Here is a 15,505-nt window from a genome sequence, read left to right on the forward strand (position 1 = left end):
TCCATCAAGTGTGAGTGAAGTAAATAACAACCATCACCTTTTATCCATTGCTATGGACCCCCTTCCCCAGAAATATTCACACAAACTTTGCATGCAATGAATATAATGTACTTTATCAAGAATTGATTTTTATATATAATTATATTTATTATATATATATATAATTATATTTATTATATATATATATATATATATATATATATATATATATATATATATATGGCATACACAAAGTATCACTAAACTTTAAAGTAAACAATCCCCCCCCCCCCCCCAAAAAAAACACTTTATGCAAAAATTAAAGGCCACTCATTATAATTATGAAATACTAAGGGTTCTGCCCCCTGCTCGCTTTGCTCGCCAAACACCCTGGCCAGCACTAGCCTCTTTGTGGTTCTGCCACTCGCATATGGGCAATTTAAACAGATTTTAATTTTTAATGTGAAGTGTTACATTTGCATCTATGCGACGTATAACTGCCAGTGATTGCATTTCGTTTCTTTCTCTCTATTAAATAAAACGACTTTTTCGACTGTTTGGCTCTGAGATTTGTTAATTGTCTTTGTGAAAGCTATTCTAACGGGAATCTGTTAATGTTTTAATACGAATGGCATATCAAGATCTCCTTTGGTATCTAATGTTATCCGTGGAAGATGTACTACATTGCCTTTCTTGGATACTTCCACCGCACAAATTACTGTAGAAATAAGGAAGACCGGACGGTGTTAACGGTTATAGACATTCTGGGATATTGTAAGTTATTATTTTCATCTTCCGCACGATCACCACAAACTGTTTCAGCATAGTCTATTGATACGTGTTTAACCATTTTGCTGGGTTACCGATCGACATTTTTGCTGTAAATTTGTTTCACTTCCTCGTTTCTAGGTGCTAGAATTGCCCATGTACTCATTTCTCCTGTTGATAACTCTTCATGATGAAATTCTTCAACAAGATTTGGACATAATATGTTTTCTTTAATTGGGAACTTAAAGTGAGGAAAATGTTAAAATTTATAAGAGCTGAGAGCGCAAGAAGTGTGTCTGATAAAAGCATTCACAAGACAGAGCTGAGAGAACCACGTTCTTGTTTGAAAATGGTTGTAAGTAGGGCAGGACTTAAAAGAATCTAATGGTAAAAGTCACCATTTCGCGGGACTTCATTTCAAAAATCTCTTCCAAAGTTTATGTCTCGGCGCAGGATAAAAAGTCTCGTCTCCCAAGATTTTTTTTATTATAATAGAGAGACAATCCTCTTTTGTGCAAATTAAAACGGATCTACTACTAATATTACGTTTTCTACTACCATTACTAGTACTATCATCACTACCACTACTACTACTATTACTACTCTATATCAACAGTACTGGACTGCATAGTGAATATAAATGTTAATTTTTAGCTGACCCTCACGGACCTTCTGAAACCTATCCATTGATCCCCAAGGTAGTGCTGGGCGGTATACTGGTTCATACCAAAAAAACGTTTTTTACTTTTGTTATTATATGGATTTTTCTTATAGTGCAACACCGGTTTAAATAGCCTAAACAATGTTTGGAACGTGGTGCAGCAGGAAACTGTTTAAGGAGGGACCTTTTTTCACTGTGCACTGCTAAACACACATACAACAGAGTACATGCATTAGTGGAGGTATTGAACAGAGAAAATGGACAGAGAACATTCTGAAAATGAAGCTGTAGCAGACAATACATTTGAACATGATAACACAGAACTTTTGCTGAAGAAAGGAGCCGTGTCTGTTGTCTGGAGATAGTTTGGTTTTAAAAGTTCAGATGTGGACCATTATGTTCAAATGTGTGCATACTGTTTCTATACTACTGGATAATACTGCAAGCCAAGTTGTACTTGTTTTATTTTTTTTCAATGCTGCGTAACGTGTAATAGTGTGACAACATGTTGACTTTATTCTCTACATTTCCACTTTAATCTCAACGCTTATGACGAGATTAAGGTCGACATGTTGACTTTATTATCGCAATTTGTCATTAAAGTAGACTATTGTAACCTAAACTTCATCTTAAAATGAATATTCAATTTACTAGACTTTCTCAAACCCCGTCATAAGTTATGTAGCACATTAAATGCTTTGTGTTACGTGTTCCCAGGGCCATGTTAATTGCTACATGCTTCTTAAACTGACTTCCTCTTGCAGTAAGAGAAGGCGCAGGCAGCACACAGAATACATTAATTTCATGATATTCCTGCTCTCTGAACATTTAGAATGCTAAGATAAATACTTGACATAATTTTCATGATGAAATGCATTAAAGCATGTATTAATCATGTGGGGGCACAGTGGCGTGGAGGCTGCACTGCTGCCTCGCAGCAAGGGGGTCCCGGGTGTACCCTGCCTTGAATTTGCATGTTTTTCTGGTGGGTTTACTCGGCGTGCTTCAGTTTCCTTTCAAAGTCATGTAGGATGTGGGGTTTTGTTACATTATATTGACCCTGCTAGTGTATGTATTGCTCGTATTCACCCTGTGATGTTCTGGTGCCATGTTCAGGATTTGCTACTGCCTCGCACACAATGCTTGCTGGGATGGGCACAACCCTGAATGGATGGCATAATTAACCATGTATAATGAAGATATTTTTCTGAACACGCCGTGGTCTAAGTTTATAACTAGTTTTAATTTCACAAAGATGTCTATCGTGTGGCGATTGGTTATGTGGAGAAATAAAAAGGAAAGATAGGAACTGCAGGTTTATTATGTCAGACAGAGACAGCACGAATGCAATAAAGAAAGTTTGCTCAGAAGAACATCCATTGAAGTCTGTGTTCGTTTCACCGTCCATCAGATCATGAACCCAACATTTACACAATATTTAAGTTAAAACTGTTCGATACCCATTTTTGGAGCCTCGTCACACCTGCCATAAAGTTCTCTAAACTAAAGGTACACCTGGGGACCCCTTCCTGCAAGGGAGCAGCACTACCACCACACTACCGTGCATGTTTAATACCTACTTTAATGCATTTCATCATGAAAATGACATCAAGTATTTATCTTAGCATTCTAAAATTTCAGTGAGCAGGAATATCATGAAGTGAATGTATTCTGTGCGGAGATAGCTGCCTGTGCCTCTTCTTAGTGCAGAAGATGTCAGTTTAAGAAGCACGTAGCGATTAACAACTGAGACGGGGAACACTTAACACAAGCATTTAATATGCCACATTAGTTATGACAGGGTTTGAGAAAATCTAGTAAATTAAACATTGATTTTAGGATGAAGTGTAGTTTACGACATTCTACTTTAATGACAAAATAAACTATGAGAATAAAGTGGAAATGTCGACTTTAATCTCAACATAAACAGCAAGAATGAAGTGGAAATGTTGGGAATAAAGTCAACATGTCAACTTAATTCTCGACATATAGTTTTTTGTTTTTTCTTCACCATGGCCCTAATACGCTTCCATAGGGCTATACCATAAATAGCATTATAAGTGAAAGTTGCAGCTTTATTTTTTATGTATATAGCTTATCTTGAAGCAAGGTCCATATTAATGCAATTTGCCTTAATGATGGTTCAGTTGGTAAAGATGTCATCACCAAGTTGCACTTGATTTATTTATTTTTATTTGGTGAATACTGTGTAATGCACCTGGGCTTGAAGTAATAGTATTATTACTTGAAGTTTATTTTATTGTTATTATTTATTAGTTTAAATATTTTGCAGTTTAATGATGGTAAAATTGTTTAAAAAGTCACTTTAACGTGTCAGTGGACAGAGATTCTTAACATTAACAGAAAGTGTAGTTGGTTTACAAAAAATATTTACTATTTATTCCTTTTCTAAGACATGTTCAGTGCAATACAACTTTTGACAAGCACCTCTGGATATTTTACTAAGTCTAAATGCCTCTTTGGATGGTTGAAAATATGTTGTCAAAATTTTAGTTTAAGTTGTTTGCAAACTTTGTTTAATAAAGAGGTTCTATATTTTGACTGCATCTGTCATGCAATGTGATCCCTTCTCTTCATTAGTGCCACCCCCTTGAAAACTATCACTTTATGGGGCCATGCAAACCTGTATTAATACTTGTGTGCGCATTAAAATATTTTTTTGTACAATGTACAATTCTCATGACAGTGGAATAGGTTATTCTTAGCCAGTCTACTGCAGTAATTGCAGTGGAAAATGTAGTTAACATCCACTCATGCATGGGTAAAAAATACCATTGAATACCGTGAAACCAGTGTATTTTTGAAAAAGTCCGTGATATAGAATTTTGGTCATACTGCCCAGCACTACCCCAAGGGGTCCATGGACCTCAGGTTAAGAACCCCTGATCTAGACAATTACCAAAATAACCCAAGTACACACATTCTAGTTATTCAACATAAGGAAAAGCAAACATGCAAAATACAAAAACGTTTTAGGCAAGATAAAGAGACACTATTTCATACCTGCTGCACTTGAAGGATAACTACTTTTTCTTTGGCAAGCTCCTTGGACTGCACCTCAAAACAGAACAGAGTGTCCGTAGGGGAGACAGCATCCAGAGAGTTTGATGGAAGGAATATACGGTGAAATCGACTTTCACTAACCTAAACAAAAAACGATTATTAAAAGTGTGTTAGAATAAGAAACATATCAAAGGTAATATTGGAGATAAACAGAGTAGAAACTGCAGAAGGCAAGTCATTCCTCAGATAAAATAATTTCAAAAAATATATAGCATATTTTCTGAGAAACTAAGCTTCTCGTGTCAGTGTAAGGATGAATCTAAGATCAACACTTAAAAAGGCTACTAAGAAGGTAAATTCACTTGCAATATCTTCAGTATAGTGGTAAAAAGTTTATAACAAGCTGAAGCCAATTTCATTTTAGAAATACAAAAGAATGAAACTCATGGCTTGCAAATAAAAGATTTAATGCACATAAGCAGATTTTATAAGAGCCTAATTATTATTAAAAAATATGAATATACTTCACATGTGTCATGAATTTTAATTGGCAAGTTCTTATGTGATTGCTTATTGAATTTATTGACCAAATACACTGCCTGGCCAAAAAAAAAAGTCGCCGCCTGGATTTAACTAAGCAAATAGGTACGAGCCACCTATTGGATAATTACTGCATGGACGATTATCTTTCAGCTGGCAACAAGTTATTTAACCCCAACTGGTGCAATGAGTTGCTTCTCATTTCTTAAACAACCATGTCGAAAGACACATCTCGTGGTTGTGGAAAAGATGTTAGTCTGTTTGAGAAGGGTCAAATCATTGGCATGCATGAAGCAGAGAAAACATCTAAGGAGATTGCAGAAACTACTAAAATTGGGTTAAGAACTGTCCAACGCATTATTAAAAACTGGAAGGATAGTGGGGACCCATCATCTTCGAGGAAGAAATGTGGCCAGAAAAAAATCCTGAATGATCGTGATCGGCAATCACTTAAACGTTTGGTGAAATCAAATCGAAGAAAAACAACAGTAGAACTCAGGTCTATGTTTAATAGTGAAGCGAAAGTAGAGCATTTCCACATGCACAATGCGAAGGGAACTAAAGGGATTGGGACTGAACAGCTGTATTCCCTGATGGTATGGGCATATTCCAAGATGACAATGCCAGGATTCATCGGGCTCAAATTGTGAAAGAGTGGTTCAGGGAGCATGAGACATCATTTTCACACATGGATTGGCCACCACAGAGTCCAGACCTTAACCCCATTGAGAATCTTTGGGATGTGCTGGAGAAGGCTTTGTGCAGCGGTCAGACTCTACCATCATCAATGCAAGATCTTGGTGAAAAATTAATGCAACACTGGATGGAACTAAATCTTGTGACATTGCAGAAGCTTATCGAAACAATGCCACAGCAAATGCGTGCCATAATCAAAGCTAAAGGCGGTCCAACGAAATATTAGTCCAACGAAATATTAGAGTGTGACACCTTTTTTTTTTGGTGGCGACTTTTTTTTTGGCCAGGCAGTGTACATTCTGTACATATTCTATGGCTTCAAAAATAAGGCTCTCTTACAGGTTTAGCATTCCCTCCCTTAAATTACCTCTGTCAGTCTCAGGTTTTCAGGTTTAACCTTTACACTTCTGGAGATGGACTCAAGAATATCAGTTGTACAAGAGTTTTCTTTGCTGACACTCACAAGAAACTAAAAAAAAACCCATAGACATAAAAGAATATAAAATACACCAAATGAAAAGTTTAACAGTTCACACAACATTATAGAAATCTGCTTTAGTTAAACATAGAAAAAAAATACAAAATCACAATAATGCAAATTCCTTTTTACACCCGTTAGTAAAGACTGTGTAGTGGAAAAAGCAGTCCGACTATATTATAAAATGGCACTGTTAACAATTACATTACATGATGACTGTTATTTAATTTACTCACCATTAATTCACTCAATTTTTTTTACTACATTGTGTTTTTTAGGCATTACAAAGCACCAGAATCACAGTCCAAATGTCTAAACTACCAGTTTATAATGATTAATTTTCTATGTTTATTCTTAAGAAAAATTTTGTGACCAACAAAATGCACATGCTTGTTTTTAAGCTTTTCCTCCATACTCCATAGACTGCAATGTAAAGTGCCAGTGCGGGCCAAGATCCATCCATCCATTTTCCAACCCGCTGAACCCGAACACAGGGTCACGGGGGTCTGCTGGAGCCAATCCCAGCCAACACAGGGCACAAGGCAGGAACCAATCCCGGGCAGGGTGCCAACCCACCGCAGACGGGCCAAGATATTTTTTTTAAATTTATAGAAAGCACTTTAGAACACAATTTAATGGGGCAAATGCATACGTGGGGGGTCACAAAAATAATGAGATTTATATAAAAAAAATCACATATTTCAAGAACATTTCCAAAATGTAACCACCCTCACAATACTCTCCCTGAGACGCAATACACTTGTCCCACCACTTTTTCCATTGTTCAAAACTGTTCTAATACTCTTGCAAAGTAATAACTTTCAGTGTCTTCATCTTTTGATTTTTAACCTCCTCTACATCCTGAAAATGCTTTCCTTTAAGGTCCCTCTTCATTCTTGGAAATAAGAGAAAATCACAGGGTGCAACGTCCAGGGAGTAGGGAGTGGGGGTGGGAAACCATTGTCATCCCATTTTTTCGTGAGAAACTGCCACACACTCAATGCTGTGTGGGTGGGAGCATTGTCATGATGCAGGAGCAACTCGCCTCATTGCCACAATTCAGGCTGTTTTCTCCGCACTGCATCACACAATTGCTTGAGCACTTCAAGGACACCGCTTGGCCAAATGATGCAGAGGGTAGTCTAGTACACGCACCTAGCAGCAAACGTTGGAACTAAAGCCCCTCCAGCCTCCAGAAAAAAAAATTCTGAACCTATCCTTCAACCATTAACTTAACAGCACAAATTTAAGTAATAAATGACTATTTCAAATAGCTTTGAACCTCACATAGAATTATTCTAAGGTTTAAAAATGCCGCAGTAGCTGGGCAAGACTAATATTTATTCCTGATGTGCACCAAGAAAAATATTCAACTTGCTTTACAAGAAACACTGACCTGCACAATAAACAGAACAATTCAGAAAGATCAAACGGAGGAGAAAAAAAAGCTGCAGGCATTATAATAAAAAAAAAAAACAACTACAAGACACCTTACATGTATCTACCTTATCAGATGTTCCAGCTAGTCAGCTCACTGCATTTTCCCTCTCTCCTCCAGGACCCAGTATCCTGCTACCCTAATTTCATGCCAGATAATTGCCCTCTTTCCGAACAGTTATGAACTCTTTTAACACTAGAATTACCAGAGCCTACGAAAAAACTTGTAGATCCGTCCCACCTTAAATCACATCTTAAATCCGTTCGCACCTCTCCGCCATCGTCTTTTGTCTTCTAAATGTGTAGATAAAGACAAGCTGCAAGCAGCCGGCTATTTCATCTCCCCACCGACTTAGAACGTGCACGAACTTCTCCCAGCTCATGCCTTGATTGATTATCTAGGAGTGAAGTGGAGTTTTAGAGTGGAAATAATAGATCGTTATTTGGAACACACGCATTTCATGTGTGTTCCGTTTCCATAGTAATCTGTGTAAACACATTTTTAAAACAAACGTTTTTCATATTCTAGTAGTAAATGACAAAATGTAAGCATAAACTATATAATGTATGAAGCCTGAAGTCCAAATATCAAAGAAACACTTTCACAAAAGGTACAAACATAACAGAACAAGTGCGCTTTTATTCAAAAATATAACTGCCGGAAAAAAAGCCGTCTTAGTCTGCGACATTGACACTCATTTGCTACGACTGCCGCCATGGCGCAACAGTATCAGTTGCTGACTGGGAATCAAGAGGTTACGAGTTCGATCCTGCTCGACTTCCTTTTGAGAAGTGAACTGCTCTTATTTTTACTATTTTAGAATAAAAAGATACATTTGATTCCAGTCTGTAACAGCCGGTGTAATTTATGATATTTGTAAAGGTTAGCTTTGTTTTTTTTTTTTTTTATTTACTTTTCATTCTCTCAGTCGCGTTTAGGATCCTTCCCTACCCCATCTGACACTGCTGTTTTCACATAAAGATGCGCTATAGCTCTGCAATGTATCACGATACATACGACCGCATGGTTTTTTTTTTTCCCCCAATCTTGCCAGTCCCCACATGTTGCTGTATGCTGTTTCTTTTGTACTCCAGGACATGCAGAGGAAAGCATAGTAAACAGCAGTAACTTCAGCGCTATATGCAATCATCACACACTCCCCATCTGACACTGCTGTTTTCACATAAAGACGCGCAACAGCTCACCCAAGGAGCACCCTTCCTACATTTACGACATGTGTACTTGTTGCAGTGTACACACCTCTCTGTGCTATGGTTCCTATTACACTGAACAAGCACCTGTAATTTGCAGCTCTATTCATTATCTCAAAACACCATGCACATTCACAGTAATTCCCAGTTATGTCCACCACTCACACCCACAACCACACAGAACTGATTCCACATCAGAGAATTTCCAGTTCCAGCATAAATTCACACCCGATCCAATGCTGTTCGTTTTCAAATAATATTGCATTAGTGCGATGATGTTTTCACATATACTGTCTTTCTTTCAGGTGTGTAATAGAAACCACAGCATAGAGAGAAGTGAGTACATTGTAACAGGTACACACGTTGTAAATGTAAGAAAGACGATCCTTGCGTGTGTGTGAACTGTTAACATTTGAATCTGATGATTGCATATAGCGCTATCTTATTCAGTGCGCGCAAGAACATGCAGGTGGCCAATTGCTGTGTGCTACAACATGCTGGCGGTGATCAACGCACATTTAAAAAAAAAAAAAAAAAAAAAAGACAAATATATGTGACGTTTTGATGAAATCATTTTATGACGTGAATAGTACCAATCAGAAAACATCATCGAAGTAATGCAAAATTATTTGAAAATGAACAGCGTCAGATCGGGTGTGAATTTATACTGTGGCGCTGTTAGAGTCAGATCAGAAGCTGAATAAGCTCCTGTTTTGACTCTAAGTAAAAAAAGCATGAATTAATCAACAGAAATAACCACGATCAACATTTTAAACTTAATGATTTACAGTGCATACCAATTTATAAATTTTATGTCCGTTTCAGGTTACAAAGAAAAGAAAAAAAAAAAAAAAAAAAAAAAAAAAAACAACACTTCCTCCCCAGCGGAATATCGAACTCGGGTCTCTAAGGCACGGCAAGGCTGCTGTGCTCTGATTCTGCAAATCTTTGCGCTGCGCCACGGAAGGTGTTATATCATCCTTGAACCTTTTGTGAAAGTGTTTATTTGATGTTTGGACGTCAGGCTTCACACATTCTATAGTTTATGCCTACACTTTGTAACATTTATTACTACAATATGAAAAAGTTTCTGTTTTAACAATGTGTTTACATAGATTACTGTAGAAACGGAACACACATGAAATGCGTGTGTTCCAAATAATGATCTATTATTTCCACTGTAAAACTCCAGCAGTTCAGTCACTCCCAGATAATCAAACAAGGCATGACCTGGGAAAACTTAGTGAACGTTCTGCGACGGTGGGGGATGAAATGGCCGGCTGGTTGCTGCTTGTCTTAATCGGCATATTTAGAAGACAAAAGAGAGGTGAGAACGGTTTTAAGGTGGGCCGGATCTACGAGTTTTTTCGTAGACACTGGTAATTCTAGTGTTAAGCTTTTGCAGTTAGTAGCTATTACAAACTCCATCTGGGTTTCCCTTGAATTCTGAGAAATCTTCCCTATAATCAGGCATAGTGAAAAAGAATCCTTGACCATAATTCATTTAATTATGACATTTTACCTTAACAGGCTTCTTGTGTGGGTCCTTCCAAAAAACGAATACAGTGAGCACCTTCTGTTTCTGAGGCAAAGGAACAGGCAGATAAAGGAATGGGTCAAAAGTTATAGACACCTGAAAGGGGGGAGAGAAGAAAAAAAAAAGTTTACATTCTGGGTGAAGCTTGCACTAGTAGCTATACTTTCCAGCTTTGAGCGATCAAGAAAATAAAATGCATCATTTGGAATAAATTAAACGTGATTGTGTCTTTGTTTCTTTAAAAAGTTAGTTAATGTTTGCCCTTAATGTCTGGCTTAAAGACAAGGCCTGTTGCATTTACAGTTACTGGATAATGCTTGCTGTAGACCAGGGGTCCACAACTCCCGTCCTGGAGGACCACTGTGGAAAAAAATGAAGCAATTCAGAGGAACAATGAAGAAATTCAGGGGAACAAATCTTAAAAAAAACAATTAAAATTAAGAAAAAGTTAATTAGCATTAATTAAGAAAAGGATTAGAATGAAAACCTGCAGTCACTTGGGCCCTACAGGACCGGAGTTGTGGACCCCTGCTATAGACTAATGTAATACAAACTTACTGCCATATCCTGGTGTTTCACATATTTGCAGAATCCACATGCATCTCAGCCTTCAATTTACATGCCAGTAAAGCCAGTCATTTTTGTAAAGGTTTAGATTTTAATATTTAATATTTAAATGACTACATCTTAAAGTAATGAGTTATTCTAAAACAATTTAGAAGACACTGCTGGATTAATCTATGTTCTAGAAGATATTTTTCTTCTATAAAATGTAACACAATCAACTGTCTAGTGGACAAGCTACGCAAGAGTGACATATTCATTTTGGCAAAATGGGGATGTCAGTGGCCCATATGGGAAGATACAGAATTAGAAGTGGTTTGTGTGGACTGTGAATCAATCAGTATTTTAGACTTACTGGAATATGAAAAATAGCTGAATTTAAGGTATAGAGATATGAAGCAGTCACTTTGTGAATGACTGCTGTTTTGCCTTTAAAACCCATTACTGTCAGAACAATTTGAGCTTCTGAAGTCTAAATGTCTGTAGTTTTTTGGATTTTAATCAGTGTAGTAGTATTTGACCTTTGTTTTGTTGCTCCATTTGCAAAGGTTTTATTGTCTGGCATTCCATGAAAAAAATAATTCACCCAGATATTAAAACTAACATCATATGGTGAAATGCAATTAAAGGCATTTGGTTTGGAAGAATGTGAAAAAGACTACAATGTTTTTGAAGGTTTTTTTTTTTTTTTAAATCTACTTGCTGTTTAACTTGTGACTACTATTTTTAAAAATGCTAGAACCTTTCTACAAAAGAGACTGGGCTAGGAAAGGGCATACTGTAGTTGGGAGTATTTGACTACAGTTGCTAGTAGTAGGGTTGTTACTGTGTTAGCCATTATGAATGCAATGAGAAGTCAAACAAAACGACACCTGTTATTGGCTAACCTTGCGATCCCTTGCATATTGCAATCTGTTCAGTTAGCTAATACAGGTGCAGGTCATAAAATTAGAATATCATGACAAAGTTGATTTATTTCAGTAATTCCATGCTCCTCAACACCAAAAAAAACGAAGGAGCTTGTTATTGACTTTAGGAAAAACAAAACTGACATCCAGCCACTCATCATTGGCGGGGCCTGTGTGGAGAGGGTCCCGGTGCTCAGGTTTCTGGGTATTGAGCTGGAGGATGACCTGACCTGGAGCGCCAACACCAAGGAGCTGCTGAAGAAGGCGCAGCAGAGACTGTATTTTTTGAGAATTCTCAGAAAGAACCATCTCCCAAAAAATCTGCTCCTTGCTTTTTATCACTGTTCCATCGCGAGTGTGCTCACGTATGGACTGTGTGTGTGGTGTAGCAGCTGCACTTCCTCAGAAAAGAAAGCACTCCACAGGGTCATCAGGACAGCGGAGAGAACAATTGGTTGTACCCTCCCCGCTCTGGAACAAATCTACACCTCCCGATGCCGCAAAAAAGCAATAGACATTTCACAGGATTCATCACATCCCGGTCACTGCCTCTTCCAGCTTTTGCCATCGGGCAAGAGATACAGAGCAATGAAAACCAGGACAAACCGCCTTAAAAACAGCTTTTATCCGAAAGCAATCATGGCCCTGAACATAGAATAAAACTGCTCCATATCATTCTACCAATGTGCAATATAGACCTTAAGTCAACAAGTGCAATTTGTATATTTATTACTATTCGGTTTGTTATTATTTTCTCTCTTCTTGTCTTTTTAACTCATTCCTCACACTGAGTCGACTGCACCTTCAATTTCATTGTTCCTTTGTAAAAGTGACAATGACAATAAAAATCTATCTATCTAGATTCATTCATTACACACTGACAATGACAATAAAAATCTATCTATCTAGATTCATTCATTACACACAGACTGATATATTTCAAATGTTTATTTCTTTTAATGTTGATGATTATAACTGACAACTAATGAAAGTCCCAAATTCAGTATCTCGGAAAATTAGAATATCAATTATGACCAATGCAAAAAAAGGATTTTTAGAAATGTTGGCCAACTGAAAGGTATGAACATAAAAAGTATGAGCATGTACAGCACTCAATATTTAGTTGGGGCTCCTTTGGCCTGGATTACTGCAGCAATGCGGCGTGGCATTGAGTCGATCAGTCTGTGGCACTGCTCAGGTGTTATGAGAGCCCATGTTGCTCTGATAGTGGCCTTCAGCTCTTCTGAATTGTTGGGTCTGGCATATTGCATCTTCCTCTTCACAATACCCCATAGATTTTCTATGGCGTTAAGGTCAGGCAAGTTTGCTGGCCAATCAAGAACAGGGATACCATGGTCCTTAAACCAGGTACTGGTAGCTTTGGCACTGTGTGCAGGTGCCAGGTCCTGTTGGAAAATGAAATCTGCATCTCCATAAAGTTCGTCAGCAGCAGGAAGCATGAAGTGCTCTAAAACTTCCTGGTAGACGGCTGCGTTGACCTTGGACCTCAGAAAACACAATGGACCAACACCAGCCGATGACATTGCACCCCAAACCGTCACTGACTGTGGAAACTTTACACTGGACCTCACGCAATGTGGATTCTGTGCCTCTCCTCTCTTCCTCCAGACTCTGGGACCTTGATTTCCAAAGGAAATGCAAAATTTACTTTCATCAGAGAACATAACTTTGGACCACTCAGCAGCAGTTCAGTCCTTTTTGTCTTTAGCCCAGGCGAGACGCTTCTGACGCTGTCTCTTGTTCAAGAGTGGCTTGACACAAGGAATGCGACAGCTGGAACCCATGTCTTGCATACATCTGTGCATGGTGGTTCTTGAAGCACTGACTCCAGCTGCAGTCCACTCTTTGTGTACCTCCCCCACATTTTTGAATGGGTTTTGTTTCACAATCCTCTCCATGGTGCGGTTATCCCTATTGCTTGTACACTTTTTTCTACCACATCTTGTCCTTCCCTTTGCCTCTCTATTAATGTGCATGGACACAGAGCTCTGTGAACAGCCAGCATCTTTAGCAATGACCTTTTGTGTCTTGCCCTCCTTGTGCAAAGTGTCAATGGTCGTCTTTTGGACAACTGTCAAGTCAGCAGTCATCCCCATGATTGTGTAGCCTACAGAACTACACTGAGAGACCATTTAAAGGCTTTTGCAGGTGTTTTGAGTCACTTAGCTGATTTGAGTGTGGCACCAGGTGTCTTCAATATTGAACCATTTCACAATATTCTAATTTTCCGAGATACTGAATTTGGGACTTTCATTAGTTGTCAGTTATAATCATCAACATTAAAAGAACATTTGAAATACATCAGTCTGTGTGTAATGAATGAATCTAATATACAAATTTCACTTTTTGAATGGAATTACTGAAATAAATCAACTTTGTCATGATATTCTAATTTTATGACCAGCACCTGTAAAAGGTGTCATTTTGTTTGACTTCTCTTCACTACAGTTGCTAGGAACAATTCTTTTCCTTAGTATCAATTCAAAACAAGGTCATACACTTGTAGGAATTTTATGAGGACACTAGTCAGGCTATTAACTTGACTGTTTTCATAATTAATATTTTTTTTTAAACTTTAAACATTCACAAGACTGTGGCACTTTTATTACATAAGCAAACAGCCAAAATGGTAAAAGTCTCTGTTAACTGGATTTCTGGGGAAAAAGACATAACGTGATAACGGTTTTATTTGTATTTGTAGAGATTTCCTGCAACTCTGGCCAGATTTTCATTTTACTTTGAGGCAAAATTTGGTTCATCAGGATAGTGTGCTTACAGGGCACATTTAAATACTGTAAACTATTTTTTATGCATTTTTAAAAAACACAAACTTATAGGTCTGGTGGTAATCAATGTGTCACTAATCTGTCATTTATTTGGCTTTACAGGCATACTGTATATGCTCTACTTTGGCTACATAAAACTTTATTTAAAAGGGTATATCTTATACCTAAATACAACATAACATACTCAAAAGACCCGAGTCCAATTCAGGGCCAAGGAGAAGTACTGAGTGTTCTAAAAAAAGCACCTATAATTAGTTGCTGTCAAAGAAATCTTTTAAACAGCCACAGTGAAACCAGCACGAATAAGACAAGGATAACTTACAGAAGCTGAACACCAAGCACAAGATCTGAAAATTAGGAGTGACAGATCCTCCATTTATTTATTTGTAAGTTATTTGATGGAAAAAGACAGAAAAAGGAAAACAATATTCCACAGAATAAAATGAGGATGCAGGACCATGCTATGTGAGAAAATTCTCAGGAAATATTTGCGATATAAATTCCCTGTTGGCTCTTTAAAGATCCAGGAAATGCATCTGACAAAAGACTTACCAATCCTTTCCCACAGCACAATATGTAAGAACTGATGCTTCATGTATAAACAAGGTTTGTTTAATATCAAAAATATTTACATTTATATTAAAATTGAGATATGATATGAACAATAAAAGTACAGTATTTAATTCTTCATTTTTTAATGCTAAGCTTTTCTAGTCTCCTAGAAAGATCAATCTTCAACACTACATGATAATAACTTGGTAATCTTCTCTCACCTTTGCACAGATAGGACAAACTAGTTTAGATTTGTATTGACCTTGAAACAGGTCCACAATGAAGGAATCATTTCTCATCTTGTGCCTCCTCCAAGCTTCTTCTGCCACTACCTGTTTCAAG

At 37.5% G+C, this 15,505-nt stretch overlaps 1 protein-coding gene across 7 annotated transcripts in view; it reads right to left on the reverse strand.

Annotated features, from left to right (window-relative positions):
• Window positions 1-15,505, reverse strand: part of usp19 (ubiquitin specific peptidase 19) — a 109,699-nt gene that overhangs the window by 44,491 nt on the left and 49,703 nt on the right. For all 7 annotated transcript variants that reach the window (XM_028824586.2, XM_028824585.2, XM_028824584.2 and 4 more), the window contains 4 exons: window positions 15,385-15,495; window positions 10,318-10,428; window positions 6,036-6,137; window positions 4,433-4,573 (listed from right to left, as the gene is read on the reverse strand). In XM_028824586.2, the coding sequence (XP_028680419.1) occupies window positions 4,433-4,573; window positions 6,036-6,137; window positions 10,318-10,428; window positions 15,385-15,495 (465 nt within the window). The remainder of the gene's footprint in view (window positions 1-4,432; window positions 4,574-6,035; window positions 6,138-10,317; window positions 10,429-15,384; window positions 15,496-15,505) is intronic.

The sequence above is a fragment of the Erpetoichthys calabaricus genome, chromosome 18 (assembly GCF_900747795.2).
Source record: "Erpetoichthys calabaricus chromosome 18, fErpCal1.3, whole genome shotgun sequence".
Taxonomy (NCBI): Eukaryota; Metazoa; Chordata; class Cladistia; order Polypteriformes; family Polypteridae; genus Erpetoichthys; species Erpetoichthys calabaricus.